General features: G+C 36.4%; 1 protein-coding gene across 4 annotated transcripts in view; it reads left to right on the top strand.

Moving 5' to 3' along the window:
- ECT2L (epithelial cell transforming 2 like) overlaps positions 1-17,017 on the top strand; it is a 73,604-nt gene that overhangs the window by 23,224 nt on the left and 33,363 nt on the right. For all 4 annotated transcript variants that reach the window (XM_057489153.1, XM_057489151.1, XM_057489150.1 and 1 more), the window contains 5 exons: positions 8,197-8,359; positions 11,465-11,717; positions 12,551-12,719; positions 13,449-13,587; positions 15,205-15,373. In XM_057489153.1, coding sequence (XP_057345136.1) covers positions 8,197-8,359; positions 11,465-11,717; positions 12,551-12,719; positions 13,449-13,587; positions 15,205-15,373 — 893 coding nt within the window. The remainder of the gene's footprint in view (positions 1-8,196; positions 8,360-11,464; positions 11,718-12,550; positions 12,720-13,448; positions 13,588-15,204; positions 15,374-17,017) is intronic.

Here is a 17,017-nt window from a genome sequence, read left to right as displayed (position 1 = left end):
AAGCAAAGAGTTGGATGATGAGTGTTCCACTGGGAGGGGACCACATGTACGAAAGCCTTGCGCCTTTTTGTCTATTCAGTAGTAACGCCAGGCTTGGAAATTGCTGGAAATTGTGAATAAGCAAAAAGAGGAAACTATGTCACCCATAATCCCACTGCCTAGATATAACCCAATTTTTTATGCTTATATGCACCCATATAACTATGAATCAGAATATATAAATTATTTTAAAATCTTAAAAAAAACTTCATTCACCCCTCCTGGTTGCTCTCTCATTCACCAGATACTTTAGCACTTGGTTCTCCACTTCCCTTACACACTCAAAATCCAGTCATTATTCTGTGTGACAAGGCAGCTGCGTGGAAACCCACATAACAAGACCCTCACCATGCCATGAGTACTTGTAAAGCCACCAGACAAGGCTAAAAGGTGTGCCTAGGCAACTAGAAAACAGGGACCTCTGCTAACTCCACTTGCCCGTCTCCAGGCCACCTCTCCAGGCTGTTCTCCCAGTCATTTACATCACAATTTTTGTAGCTTCTTTCTACTTCTTAACAGAAATTTAAGAGCAGAGAATTAGAGTCAAGTCCCACATTACTAAGCCTTGTTATTTTTGCAAAGTACACATTGTACATTCAGTAGCACACTGCAAAGCAGTACCATGAATTATTTAAATGAAGCTATCCTTGTCACAATAAAGGAGCAAAGCACATTTTGTTCATTATCTCCTTACATGTTGTTATTTCTCTTCACAGATTTCTGACTTTGCAACACTAACTGAAATGCAATGAGCCACAATGTCATTACTGCAAACTACCTTAGTTCTGTTCCTTATGTGCTGAGTTTTTTTTTTAATATACTGAAGCAATCTTCCTTCCTTGCTTAAATTTATTATACTTGAATGTGTCCTTGTAGCAGTGCAGACTAGGAACAAATATAAAATATGTATAATTGCAGTTTACTTCTCTTCTGCTTTGCTGGCATGGGACAGTAGGAGCTGGGGTGGGAGGAGGAGTGGGGTCCAAACTCCAAAGATACTGAGACCCACCTTTAAAAAGGAGGCTGAAAACATTTTTGCTTTGCATCTTATTTTGTTGAAATGTTTTATAATTCCAAATGAGAGCCAACTTCCTCTCAAGGGCTACACACACACACACACACACACACACACACACACACACACACACACACACACAAGGGCTACACACACACACACACACACACACACACACACACACACAAGGGCTACACACACACACACACACACACACACACACACACACACACACACACACACACACACACACACACACACACACACACACTTTACCCAGACTGGTGTGCCAGCAAGTTCATTTTAAACTACCCTGTTTTGTCTCAGGTTGTGACAGGGCTGCTTGGACAGGGATCAAAAAAGAGCAGTGACTCAAAATCAAGCTGAGAGAGCGAAACACACAAAATAATAGGCAATCATTAAACCTTGGAAATGAAGCACATAGCCTCTTCTTTAAGAAATCAAAAAAACCTCCAAACGAACAAACAAAAACACCCTACAACTTTATTTTGCAATAATTATTTACTTATAGAAAAGTTGCAAAAATAGTAATTAGTTTATACTTTTTACCTGAATTCAGTTGTTAGCATTTTACCATTTTGCCTTATTATTTCAAATCATTTGCGAGTATGTTGCAAACATGATGCCCCATTAACCCTAAGCATTTCAGCATGTGTTTCCTAAAAAATAAGGACACTCGGCTGAAAAATTGAAGTATGTCCTCCAATATCAGGAAATCAGCATTGATAGAGTGCTACCATTCAATCTATAGATGCCATTAGGATATTCTGAATTGTTCCAACAATGTTCTTTATAGTTATCCTTTCTTTCTGGCCCAAAATCCAATCCAGGGTCACCTGTTGTATTTAGTTTTCACATCTATTTCCACATTCAATGTGGAGCAATTCCTCAGTTTTTCCTTGTCCCATTACCACTTTTAAAGAGTACTTCTCCTTTAAAGGATTACCAATTTGTGGTCGGCTGATATTTCCTCAAAGTTACATTCAGGTTATATATTCTTGGCAGGAATGACACAGAAATGATACTGTGTTCTTTGCAGCGGATCATATTGGGGGCATATTATTGTCAGTTTGTCCCATTGCTCATGATATTGACTTTATAACTCGTTTAAGATGATTATTAAATATTTTGTACTTATTAATTAATCAGTAGGTTAATAAAAAGCCTTTTGAATTATGTAAATATCCTGTTCCTCATCAAACTTTTACCCACTAGTTTTAGCACCCACTGATAATTCTTACCTGAAGTAATCATTACTGTGGTAGCTTCCAAGTGGTGATTTTCTGATTTCTTAATTCCTTCTATATGTATTAGTTGGTGTTCTGTTGCAAGGTAGGACTTTTCCTTCTCCAAATATTTATAAATAAGGCTCCAGTTAAGCCAGCAGTTTGGGTAAATTCATGGTCATGACTATCTCTGGGTCTAAAGGGTGTTCAGGAACCTGTTCTTGAAGGTAACTGTCTTTTGTCCCTAACTGGATGTGCCACTTCCATGTCACATTGGAAATTTCTGGAGTTTGACCTAGTCTCTGGAAATATAAGTCAGAGAAGACATTGAAGAATTGAAATCTGTTCATAGTCATGGCTTTTTTTTCACTGAGTTAATCCATGTCTGTTAGGAACCTTTACCAGGAGAGTAGTAGTAAGAAAAATATCTGCCTGAGATAAGTGAAGTCTGTTGGGTTCTTACTGCCAAAGTGTCCAATCAGCTGTGAGACTGCTTACAACTTTCTGTAATTCTACTGAATTTGGAGATTAGGGTTTCCATGGAAGAGCTTGATTTACTAATACCAGTATTGCTTCCAGAAGTTCTTGTTCTAGTGATTCTTATTCAACTATAACCATCTGTCTGGTGGTTTAGGAATTATATAACAGATGTTTACTGCCAATATGTCTAAGGAGGACAATCAGGAATTAAGTATCTTTTTTTGTTATAGTTGCTGGCTGCAAGGCCAGCATCTTTCATGGGCCATGAAATGCCTCTTTGGTCTAAGATATATATATAACCCCCAAGATGACTGCTTTGGGGGAGCCTTGGATTTTTTATTCATTCCGGATCAATCTGTGCTTAGGTGCCATGCAATGCAATGTAAGACATTTTCTTGAGGGATGTCATATAAAAAATGTTTTGTTTATAGATATCACATAAAGAAATTATTGTTAAATTTGTTTAGGCATGATGATGATATTATATGTTTTTAAAATAAGTTCTCTGTCAGGGTAGGGAGATGGGTGAAATAGGTAAAGGGAGAAAGAACTAGTGAGAATGTTTGATATCTTGATCTGGGTGATGGTTACATTAATAGGTACATGTCAATATTCATCAGATTGTACACTAGGATTTCTGCATTTTATTTCTTATACAATAATATAACATTTAAAAAATGTTTAATATTCTTACCATTTAATGATATGTGCTCAAGTATTTATGGATGAAATGATATGATGTCTAAGATTTGCTTAAATATCTAGGGAATAAAGGAAGAAGAAGATATAGAAGAAACCAGATTTGCTACAGGTTGATAATTATTGAAATAAATTAATACAGGTCATAATAGTACCACAAGTATTAAAGTAAAATAAAGACATTTTCAGATAATAGAAAATGGACAAAATTTCTGGTCAGAAGACTTGCAGTAAAGAAATGCTAAAGGATTAAACAAGATGGTGGCATGAGAAGTGAGGCAGAACCCTCCTCGCAAAACCACAGATGACACGAAAATACAGCAAATACGACTAATCCTGAAAGAGCAACTGGAAAGAAGACTGTAACAGATGGCCTACATCTGGGGAAAAGAGAAGACCTCACAGAAAAGGATAAAGTAGCAAAGCCACAATCTGATGGGACCCAAGCCCTCCCCCCATCCCAGCTCACTGGCAGGAGGAAGAGAAACAGAGCAAGAAAGGAGTACAATCCTAGAACTGCTAAATACCCACCCCAGGAGATCTACTCCAGGAGCATGAAACCACATTACATGGCGCTCTGGAGATTAGAGGGGTTGGAAAGCAAAGACAGGTGGAACACTTGGAGAGATTGAGATTCCAGTCACTTGTGGAGAAAAGGTTCCCACAATCGGCTGCTCTGGGACAAAAGAAAGGCATGCACTTTAACAGACTTCCCAAAAGCGAGAGGGCTGCTAAAGGGCTGCTAAAGGGGAAAGGATTACACAGAGTTTGCTGCTGAGGAGAAAGGACAGGTGGACAGAATTGTCCCAGCACACTCAGCCCAGCAGGTTGGGAACTTTCAGGAGCTTCCCACGCTCCATCCCCTTGACTGGCAATGTAGCACCGAGGCTCCCCTCTGCAATACTCAGTCTGCTGCTCCTCTCTCTGGGACAACACTGGTTTGCAAACCTGCTGCCCCCACCATTGTGGCAGGCCAGCCAGGCCGCGGTCCCACCTATGGCAGCTACAAGGCATACAGGTTCCTCCCTGTGCACTTGGCCCACTGGCCCTGACAGTGGAGGCAGGCACTGAGGCTGGGAAGCAGGAAAGAGCTCTCTCCTCCTGGCAGGCACTGGTATCATGTGCCTGTGTCCCCTGCTACCAATCCAGAGGTTGGGCAGCTCCAGAGAGTAGAGCTTCTGGGCACTAGAGGCTGCTGCCGAAAAGAAGTTATTATTCCATTGTAATCATTAGTAATATGAAGCCACACAAGAACCTGCTATAAAGCAAAATGCCTCAAACACCAGAAAGAGGGCTAAGTAAAACTGAAACCACCAATCATCCTGATAAAGATTTCAAAATTAAAATAATAAAACATGCTTACGGAGCTACATAAAATATTCAGGACCTCACAGAGGACTTCAAGAAAGAGACAGAAACTTTGAAAAATACAGTATCTGCAATGAAACATACAATGGAGGGATTTAAAAGCAGATTAGGTGAGTTTGAGGAGAAGGTAAATGGAATAGAAATTAGAGAAGAGGAATACAAAGAAGCTGAGGCACAGAGAGAAAAAAGGATCTCCAGGAATGAAAGCATGTTAAGAGAACTGTGTGACCAATCCAAATGGAACAATATCCACATTATAGGGGTACTAGGAAAAAGAAGTGAGATAAAAAGTGTTACAAAGTGTCTTTGAGGAAATATTTGCTGAAAAACTCCCCAATCTGGGGAAGGAAATAGTCTTTCAGGTCATGGAAGTGCACAGATCTCCCAACAAAAGGGACCCAAGGAAGATAACACCAAGACATATATATAATAATTAAAATGGCAACGATCCAGGACAAGGACAGAGTATTAAAAGCAGCCAGAGAGAGAAAAAAATATCACATACAAACGAAAACCCATCAAGCTATCATCAGACTTCTCAGAGGAAATGTTACAGGCCAGAAGGGAGGGGCATAATATATTTAATGCAATAAAGCAGAAGGGCCTCGAACCAAGAATACTCTACCTGGCAAGATTATCATTTAAATTTGAAGCAGGGATTAAATAATTTCCAGATAAGCAAAAGTTGAGGGAATTTACCTCCCACAAACCATCTCTACAGTGTATTTTGGGGGGCCTGCTATAGATGAAGTGCTCCTAAGGTTAAATAGCTGTCACCAGGGAAAATAAAACCACAATAAAGGAAATAAACCAATTAATTGCTAAACAAATGCAAAATTAACTCAAGTACCCCCAAAGTCAGTCAAGAGATACACAAAGAGTACAGAATATGACAACTAATATATAAAGAGTGGAGGAGGAAGAAAAAGAAGGGAGGAAAAAAAAGAACCTTTAGATTTTGTTTGAAATAGCATAATAAGCAAGTTAAGTTAGACTGTTAGATAGTAAAGACATGGCCCTTGAACCTTTGTTAACCACGAATCTAAAGCCTGCAATGGCAATAAGTACATATCTATTGATAATCACTCTAAATGTAAATGAACTGAATGCATCAATCAAAGGACATAGAGTTATAGAATGGATAAAAAACAAGACCCATCTATATGCTGCCCACAATAGACTCACTTCAAACCCAAAGACACACACAGACTAAAAGTGAAGGGATGGAAAAAGATATTTGATCCAACTAATAGGGAGAAAAAAGCAGGAACTGCAGTACTTGTATCAGACAAAATGACTTCAAAACAAAGAAAGTTACAAGAGACAAAGAAGAACACTACATAATGATAAAGGGGTCAGTCCAACAAGAGGATATAACTATTATAAATAGCTATGTACCCAACATAGGATCAACTACATATGTGAAACAAATACTAACAGAATTAAAGAGGGAAATAGAATGCAGTGCATTCATTTTAGGAGACTTCAACACACCACTCACTCCAAAGGTCAGATCAACCAGGCAGAAAATAAGTAATGAGACAGAGGCACTGAACAACGTATTAGAACAGATGGACCTAACAGACATCTACAGAACACTTCACCTAAAGGCAGCAGGATACACATTCTTCTCAAGTACACATGGAACATTTTCAAGAGCAGATTACATACTGGGACACAAAAAGAGCCTCAGTAAATTCAGAAGGATTGAAATTGTACCAATCAGCTTCTCAGACCACAAATGTATGAAGTTAGAAATAAATTATGCAAAGAAAACAAAAAAGCGTGCAAACACATGGAGGCTTAACAACATGCTCCTAAATAATCAATGGGTCTGACCAAATAAAAACAGAATTGAAGCAACGTATGGAGACAAATGAAAACAATAACTCAACACAGCAAAATCTGTGGGATGCAGAACTATATACAGTTCTAAGAGGAAAGTATATAGCAATACAGGCTTACCTCAAGAAAGAAGAATAATCCCATATGAGCACTCTAAACTCACAATTAATGAAACTAGAAAAAGAAGAACAAATGAGGCCCAAAGTTAGTAGAAGGAGGGACATAATAAAGATCAGAGCAGAAATAAATAAAATCAAGAATAATAAAACAGTAGAAAGAATTACTGAAACCAGGAGCTAGTTCTTCAAGGAAATAAACAAAATAGATAAACTCTTAGCCAGACTTATCAACAAAATAAGAGAGTCTACACACACAAAAAGAATCAGAAACAAGAAAGCAAAAATCACTATGGACACAAGAGAAATACAAAGAATTATTAGAGAATACTATGAAAAATTATATGCTAACAAACTGGATACCCTAGAAGAAATGGACAACTTTCTAGAAAAATACAACCTTCCAAGGCTGACCCAGAAAGAAACAGAAAATCTGAACAGACCAATTACTAGCAAAGAAATTGAATTGGTAATCAAAAACTACCTAAAAACAAAATCCCTGGACTAGATGGCTTCATCGCTGAATTTTATCAAACATTTAGTGAAGCCCTAATACCCATTCTCCTTAATGTTTTCCGAAAAGTAGAAGAGGAGGGAATACTTCCAAACTCATTCTATGAGGCCAGCATCACCCTAATACCAAAACCAGGCAAAGACACCACAAAAGAAGAAAATTACAGATGAATATCCCTGGTGAACATAGACGCAAAAATACTCAACAAAATATTAGCAAACCGAATTAAAAAATACATCAAAAAGATCATCCATCATGATCAAGTAGGATGGTACAATATTTGAAAATCCATCAACATCATCTACCACATCAACAAAAAGAAGGACAAAAACCACATGATCACCTCAATAGACGCTGAAACAGAATTTGACAAAATTCAACATTCATTCATGATAAAACTCTCAACAAAATGGGTTTAGAAGCAGGGAGACAATCAGAAGGCTGTTGCAATCCTGAGGAGAGATGTGGAGGTGCCTTGGACCAGATGCTAACAGTGCAGATGGAGAGAAGTGCTTGGATTTGGGTATTTTTAAGGATACATATTTGAAAAGCTGGAAGAACTTGATGATTTATTGAATTGGGGGTGAAGGAAAAGGAAAACAACACAGATTTATAGCTTAAACAATATTTATTTCAGATATTTTTCCCTGTGGATTTTAGATATTTTTGTTATTGATCTTCCTCTTCAGAATGGGTCACTGAAAGTGGATACAGGTTGTTTTTTTTTTTAAATCTAGCCTAATGTTATTTAGCATTTAATTTTTCTAATAGGTAGAACATCAGAGAAAGAACAATGACCAGTATTTGTACTGGATTTTTAGTCAATTTTAGACATTAGTGTTCTGAACTAAATTTCTGTATCTTTCATTTTAGGTTTGTCCAAGACTGGTTTTCAGGAAGGATGCCAGTGGCCAAAATGGACTTCTCTACAGTGTTACCACGCTTCATTTCTCTATATATCTTTTCTTTTCTGAATCCAAAAGATTTGTGTGCTGCTGCACAAGTCAGCTGGCCCTGGAAGTTTTTAACTGAACAGGTTTACCACTTGTCACTTCCTAGTAATAGCACCCATATGCAACTATAATCTGTAATGAGGCAATTGGGGTAGTTTCCTTCTCTGAAGATAGTAACAAAGGGTATCTGAACCATAGTTAACTTTTTCCAAAGGAAAAATATTGAGGATAAGTTAAACACAATCATTTATTTTGTAAGTAAGGGGTTATACACAATTTTAATAATTCAGGTGATTTTAATAATCTTTAAATACTCAATTTAATTATTTAGAAAACATTTTATCATGGCTAAAGAAGTCTTTTTTCCCTAAAAATTGTTTAAACTTTGGTTTTTATGAGATACTATTTTATCCATGATAGCTTATCCCAAAAATTGCTCTACAATCACAAGTGATCCCTCTTTGGCTAACATCTATTGAAAAAAGATAAATCTAGATCTTCAACATCCTCTGCCATTAATTCTGCCTCTGGCCTATTTGTCTCTTCACTTTGTTTTAAAAGATTTAATAAAATATAATGGTAGACATACTTTACATGCAAATCAATAATTTACTTCTTTAACTTCTACGAACTTTCCAGGGTGGGCTTGTGTTTAGATTCTGATCAGAGAATTCCTAGCTCTCTATGAAGGGGCCACATGCAAAAAGCCAACTGTGAGCCCTGGATTTATAGCATTTAAAAATCCATGTTTGCATGGTATATTGTTGTTCCTTTTTACTTTCAACTTTTCTATGTTCTTATGTTTAAGGAATATATCTTATAAACAACAAGGTAGTGGTGGCAGTGGCTTTTTAACATTTGGCAATCTTTGACTTTTACCTAGAGTAAAATTTAGTCCATTCACATTTATGTAAATACTGATATATTTAGGCTTAAGTACACCATTTTACTATTTATTTTTTGTTTAGTCCATGTTTTAAATTTTGTTTCTCTCGTCTTATTTTGGAGTACTTAAATGTTTTTTAGATTGTTACTATAAATTTTTTAGCAGTTCTTTCATGACTATCATGGAGATTATAGCACTCATTCTAGGATTCTTTTACCACTTCCTAGATAATGCAAGGAGCTTGGAAGCCTTTTACTTCATTTGCTCCAGCCCCCCTCAGTTTCTATGCTTTTGTTTTCAAATATTTTAATTTTATAAACACATGCATATGAAACACGCAAACTATTTATTTATATATTAACCTCACAAGACTTTATTACTAATGTTTTATATAGCCGATATTTATTTAAGTAACCACATTTACCTTTTCTCTAGCTCTTCATACCTTCGTGCATCTCTGAGTTCCCATTTGTTATCATTTTCCTTCTGAATTCTCCTTAATATTTCTTTTAGTGCAGCTCGTTGCTGACAAATTCTCTAAGTTTTTGTCTGAAAATATCTTTATTTTACCTTCATATTTTAAGGATATTTTCACTGGGAATTCGAACTCTAGGTTGGTAGTTAATTTTTTAGAGACTTTGAAATTTTTCCATCATTCTTGGCTTTCATAGCTTTTTTTCAAAAGTAGAATGTTTTGTTTTTCCTTTAAAGATAATATTTCTACTTTCTTTAGCTGCTTTTATAAGTTTTTTCTCTTTTGTTTTCTGCAGTTTTGTTATGATGTACCTAGAAGTGTGTATGTGTGTGTGCATGCCCTATTTTGTGTTTTACAGTGATTTTTCAATCTGAAATGTAGTGTCTTTTATCAGTCTTGAAAAGTTGTCAGATGCTATCTCTACATAGATTGCCTCTGCTCCATTTTTCTGTCTTTTTCTTCCGGGATTCCAATACTTATATGTTAAACTGATTTGCTGTGTCCTATAGCTTTTATATTCTCTTAGACGTCTTTTCCATCCTTTTGGCCTGCGGTGTTTCAGCCTGGATTTTTCTTCTGGCCTATCTTTCAGTTTACTAATTATCTTTTTAGCTGGATTCTAATTTGCTCTTAAAGTAGTCCACTGAGTTCTAAATTTCAGTTATTATATTTTTTAGTTTCAAGATGTCGATTTGACTATGTTGTCAAAATTTCCTACCTAGTCATTTACTATCTTAGATATATTAACTATAGGGTTTTTTAAAGTTCCTGTTGGATAATTACAACATCTCAATCTTCTAAAGGTCTCTATTTACTGAAGACAAAAGAAAAAATAAACCTTGTCTTCTTGTGTGTCTGGTATTTTTGACTGAGTACCAGATATTGAGCAAAAAAATTTGATGCGATAGATAATTTGAACCTCTGGAAGATATCTTCCTCCAGGGAGAATTTGCTTTTGCTTCTGGCATTTGGTCAGCCTAGGAATAGGTCACTTAAATCCAACCAGAGAATGAGATTTCAAAGATAGCTTCAGTTTTTTGATAGTCTGTCTAATACCTTATCATTTTTTGCTGAAAAGAACCTCAACTGCAAGCCTGGTGTGATGACCACAGCTCTTCCCCTCAGTGGGCCCTGAGTTTAAATGTATTTCCTCTCTTCCCTTTTAGAATGCCTAAAATTCTTTATAGCTTCTAAGTGTTTTAGCCATAACTCTCCATTCTGCTTCTTAACCTAAGCTTTACTTTGGAACTGCCAGATGCCTTGAAGTGAAAAGTGATGCCAGATGTTAGGCTTACTTCTCTGGGTTTCCCTTCTCTCTGGGGTCTTGGTTGCCCAAGTCGTTATTGCATTGGACTTATCATGCCTTCAAATAATAATTTTATAATGTTTCATCTAGAAACTTGATTAGATTCAGCCACATGAAATTTGCTATTTTCTTATATCAAAACTGGTTGCATATTGGCAACATCGTGTTCAATAAAAGTTGTTCCCAGGATTGGTCTTAAATAAACTACACCATCCTCGAAGCAGAATTCTAAGAATCTAGGGCTAAAGTAATCCAGTACCATGGGCACATTAGAAACTGTACAAAGATGACTAATATAAATATGTTCATATATAATATGTGTTTTCATCTAAGATGATTTTTCTCTGTGGAATAAGATATGCTTCTTATTTCTCAGAGTCAAGTTTAAATGGCATGTCAACCACACTAGAAATCGCAATGTAATAAAAAAAGAATTATCTGTGTCCCTAAAAACATTACTACTAGGAATCTGTCCTTAAAAATTTTTTTTACAACCATCTTTCTTATTTGTTTTTCTGAAGGATTGCTTATGGATGCCCAAATGCATTAAGTTTGGATGGTTTCTGCCCTACACTCCAACAGATAATGAGTATGGTGCCTGGAAGCACCATTACATTGCTTGTGTGTCCCACTTAGACTGGCTAACACCTAGGGAAGCCACTGCTGTTTATGGGACCCTGAATGAACCCAAAACAGAAGATGAGGAGCTACAGGAGAGACAAAGAGAAAAGTGCCTAAGGAAAATAATTTGGGAGAAAATTGCACTACATAAGAGTATGTAGCATTTTAAAATTTCATATCTTATGCAAGTATTGCAGAAACAAATGGATTTACGTACAAATTTCCTCAGAACACAGTGCTGTTTTTCTGGGGTAGCATATGAATGGCACTCTCTAAAATATGTTTAGAACAAGCTCTTTTTTTTTTCTTCACTGTATATTTCAAGTTAATTAATAAGAAAAAATATTTCAAATGAAATACATAAGGCCAAGTATTAGTGCCTCCATTGCTGTCTTAGTTCCTCTCAGGTTTATAAGATCAAAAACAAGGAGGAGAGAAGGGTATGCACATAGGCCAAAGCAAATAATAGGTTCTGGGCAGAAGAAATGGGATTGGAGAAAAAGGAGAAATGAAATTGGGAATGGAAGCCAGAAGAATGTCATTTAAAAAGATCGTGGAAAGGGAGGAGGGACAAGACACATTTTTCAGCTAAGCCTCCTAATTTTCACAGTGTGTAGAAGTAATCAACAAAGCCGATTTGAGTTCTCCCATCTTTTTTTGCGCTGACTCACCCTCTGTAAGATCCTCACAAATGGGAAATTACTTAAAGTTAAGAAGGGCAGAAACAGAAGTAAGGCCTAAAATTGATGCACTGGTTTCCACAAGAAAAGAGGTGCTTGTTCTCTGAGCTTTGTTTCTTGACCTGAAATGACTGGTAACTAGCAGCCGCAGTGCTGAGAGGATAAGAAATCCAGAGTCTGTAAAAACGGCTATAATTATTGCCATTTGGAATATTGCCCTGGTACAGCTTTATTTTTGATGCCTTTATCTGTGTAGACTTGGCTGGGGAAGCCTGAAGTAAACAGCTGAGCCTGCTTGTTTTTCAGAGGAGTTATTCAAAGTTCGACCCCCTTGGGTGAGTGGAACATGCTGCTCTGGATTGTTAAAATCCAAATGCCAGCCACGCCTCTCCCAGACTGTGAGGGATCCCGTGGAATTACAGGAAGCTTTGGAGAAACAGCTTGTTTTGGCATCCTTAGAAACTTTGCCCAAGCGGTAAGCAAACCCCATCTACAGAAGGCTCAGGACCATCCCATGACACCAAGAAGTCACTGTAGAATAATTTAGCTAACATGCAGGGATTCTGTGTGATTATATGGCTCATGTCCTATGAAATAGCAATAGAAGTGATTCTTTAATCTTCAAGAATAGTGGTCTTTAACATGCTTTCTGAAGGAGATATATAATATTCAAAATTTGTGTTTTGAATATTCTTAATCTGGCAAAGAAGCTATATTGTGGATGTAGTATATTTTCTGTATAAAGTCACTAAGCAAAAATCATTTTTCCAGAAATGTTTCTTATGGAGTAAGTATATCCAGATGGTAATGTGGGGGATAGGTGGCCATGGAAAGGATGGAAACATTATGCAGAAAGCCCTGCGGCTCAGGTGATTTCCAAGATTTTAAATTTCTTCATGTTTTTTTTTAACATGTTGTTTCAAGCCCCTAAGTATGTCATTTCATTCATTTTAAATGCCCCCGAAAAAGCCAAGCAATTTCCAGGAGACCTTTCCAGTATCCCACAGTTGTCAAAGGGGAAACTCAGAGGGCAGTTTTGGCTCCACTTCACCCAGGAGCCCCATTACTGCTGTCCCCGAAAACCACAGGGAGACTGAAGTCATAAGGCTGTGTAACACGTGCTCAAAGAACATAGTAGTGCTCAGTTATCAAAATTAAATTAACAGAAAACTAACACTTCACTTATTCCTTTTTTCCCTTATAGAAGCAATATTTCTGGAAGCCATTCCTACCCTTTATCATCAAAGAAAAATTGGTGTAGAGTTCATAAAAATGATAGCAGCTCTTCATCTGCTTTCCAGCTACAGTTCATATTAATATCATCTCGGATTCCTGCATATGAGGTACAGATTGTGCTAGGGGCCAGCCCTTTTCTGAATCGGGGTTTTTTCATTGACACTAGAGGATATATGGCATACTTTTGGCCACCATGTGTATGAAATGATTCATCTCCTAAAAGGAAAATCATCTAAGTGGAAACTTACAGACCCAGAACAGTTTTAAAAATCAGAAGCAACAGATTACCATAAATTAAAATTTCTTTCAGAAAAGCATGGAAGGCCAAACCTTGTATTTATTAGGTGTCCAATAAATTCTTACTGAATTGAATTTGTTGCTTATTCCAAAAAAAGAGAAATCACTTATTTAAAGTGATTTAAGAACTTTAAAACTACTTTGGAATGCCCAATAAATGTAATAATATCGTGTAACCACCATCTCCCAAAAGAAGCATATCAGAAATCCTATTCTGTGATCTATTTAGTGAGGGTGACATTGAATTAAAATATGCTGTTTCTATAATGAAGTTATGTATTTTACTTTTAATATGAATAATAAAAATAAAGGGGCACAAAGAAGACATAGGAAATGTATTTTTACATATGTGTGAGGGCATAGATATGTGTATATGTATACATATATATGCATTAATTCACACATAAGGACATATGTAAGGGATGACACATTCAGTAGGCTATGTTCACTGGCCTACTTAGGAAGTTTTCAAGAAAATTCCTATTTGTAACAGAAATGATTGCTTTCAAGATATGAAATCACTTCTCTTTCTGGGCACCTTAAATTGATGCTGATCATTTACAACCATCTACATTAGTGGATCTACATGAAAGCAAGATCAGTTTTGATCTCCATGTGAGCCACAGACAGTTTGCCTGTTTAATGGCATCATGCTGGGCACAGAGAATAATTGGTGACAGAGTATGAGTGAATAAACTGGTACAAGTCCATTATCTTATTTGTCTTCTTTATATAAGACTATGCCATAATTACATACTTAATTAGGAATATGAGGTATGTTTAGGTAAAAAGCAGGATGTAACCATGTAGTGGTTCTCTATTCAGTTGAACTATAACCTCCAGAAAGTGGCATGAAGTTTGGGGAAAAGTCAGTGACTTCAATGACTTTCCAACCTATCTGCTGCTAATGGATTATTAACTTTATCACAATGAAAATTTTATTGGTTGTTATATTCAAAGAACAGTGGTTTTAATGTGCATTTGAATGGGGGAATATTTATCAATCAATATTAATAACTCAAAAATTCATAATTAAAAGGAAAACTTTAAATCCGTTTAAGATGTCCACTGCAAAATTGTATGATCTCAATTTTATTATTTTTGAAAAGTTGTATATATGTCTCAAGGCATGGGTGTGTGTGAAAATAAAAAGGCTGGAAAAAAATAACCTCACTTGTTAATAGTATTTATCTCTGAGTGGACTGAGTTACAAGTATACTTAATTTTCTCATCTTACAATAATAAGGAATGAAATAAAATAATTTAGAAAGAAATCATAAAGGAGAAATCTTATATTCCTCCTTTCATAATTTTTGAAAAAAAAAGTTTTTAAAAATCACAGATTTCATACCCATTGTATTTCTTTCATTAATAAATATTCTAAAATAATAGGCTTTGGTTCCTACAGCTTTGGTTTCATTTCCTAGATGGTGGTGAACAGTGTTAGGGCAGGTGTCATTTCTCTGGTGTATGAACACAGTGGCCTGACCTTGGAGAGCCTGCTTTATCTCATAGAAAAAGCTCTGGATGGGCAGAGGGCACAGAGTATGGGAATATTCAGTGATGGAGACAGCAGAGAGATCAATTTACTCCAAGGTAAGACTGGGGATCAGCAAGAGCAACCCACTTTGCATTCATGTAGCATTTATCCACATACATGACCTTCATAGTACTATTTAAGTTCTGAGTTGCTAAGAAAGTTGTTATTCCAGCTCAAAGCAGTCACATAGGAGGAGTTCCCTCTTAATCAAAGGAGGGTTAGCCTTTTTGCTCTATTCAGGCCTTCAACTGATGTGGTGGGGGCCATCCACATTAGGGGCCAATCTACTTAGTCTACCTGTTCAAGATTTAATCTCATTCCAAGACACCCTCACAGACACACCCAGAATCACATTTGACTAAGTATCTGGGTACCCATGGCCCAGTCAAACTGACACTTAAAATTAACTATCACCCATAAAACAGCTCCCCTTTACCCCCACCCCCTAGGAACTACCATTCTACTTTCTGTGCCTTTGAATTTGGCTATTTTAGATACTTCATATAAGTGGAATCATACATTTGACTTTTTGTGACTGGCTTATTTCATTTGACATAATGTCCTCAAGGTTCATCCATGTGGCATCATATGGCAAGATTTCCTTCCTTTCTTAAGGCTGGATAATATTCCATTGTATGTATAGACCACATTTTGTTTATCCATTCCTTCACTGATGAATTGCTTCGACCTCACAGATGCACCATTTTACAATCCTACCAACAGTGCACAAGGGATCCAATTTCTTCACATCTTCACCAACACTTGTTATTTTCTGGTTTGGAGGGATTTTGTTTGTTTTTATATTAGCTGTCCTAATGGGCATGAGATGATATCCATTTGGCTTTGATTTGCATTTCTCTGATGATTAGTGATGTTGAGCATCTTTTTATATGCTTGTTGACCATTTATATATCTTCTTTAGGGAAATGTTTGTTCAATTCCTTGACCCATTTTTAAGTGGATTATTTGATTTATTTTGTTATTCGGTTGTAGACATCCTTTATACAGTCTAGATAATCCCTTATCAGATGTATGATTTGCAAATATTTTCTCCCATACTGTAGGTTGCCTTTCACTCTGTTGATTACTTCCTTTGATGCATAAAAGTTTCTAAGTCTGATAAAAGTGAACCAATTTTAATAGCAACAAATACCAAGATCTATAAGTTGTACACTAACCACATTCATTATACTTCCAAATGGCCTATATGACAAAGGGAAATACTGGCTGAGATCATTAACTTGTTAGGGAGCATCTTTTAAAAATGTTGATGGTTATTCTTTTTGGGGGGAAGGAGATGATAAATGTTTTAGAAGTAAACTTTCAATTTCTATTCTTCCTCATACTATAATTTGCATCCTTTCTTGCTTATGCCTAAAACAGAATTGTTTTTTAAGATTTACTAACATGAAATCTTACATCTTTGTGAAAGGTTGGGAAGAAAGGGAATAGTATGGTCAAAGATCCAGCTGGCAGGGAACTCACAAAATGGCAGAGTACCCGGATCACTCATCAAACTGCTTTCTCAGTGGCTAGAACTCAGCATACTTAGTTTTAGTGAATTTTATTATTAATAAGAATTACCTGCATTTGGTTTAGCTTTACCGTATTTTGTGGCTCTTCTTGTTTAGTTTGCATGTGCCTGGAGCAAGTTGTGTTCCACAAGCAATTTTATATATCCCCAACAAGTAAAGCACTGC

Source organism: Manis pentadactyla, chromosome 12 (assembly GCF_030020395.1).
Source record: "Manis pentadactyla isolate mManPen7 chromosome 12, mManPen7.hap1, whole genome shotgun sequence".
NCBI classification, from domain to species: domain Eukaryota; kingdom Metazoa; phylum Chordata; class Mammalia; order Pholidota; family Manidae; genus Manis; species Manis pentadactyla.
Note: the sequence above shows the minus strand (reverse complement) of the source record. Positions and strands in the feature narration are given on the sequence as shown.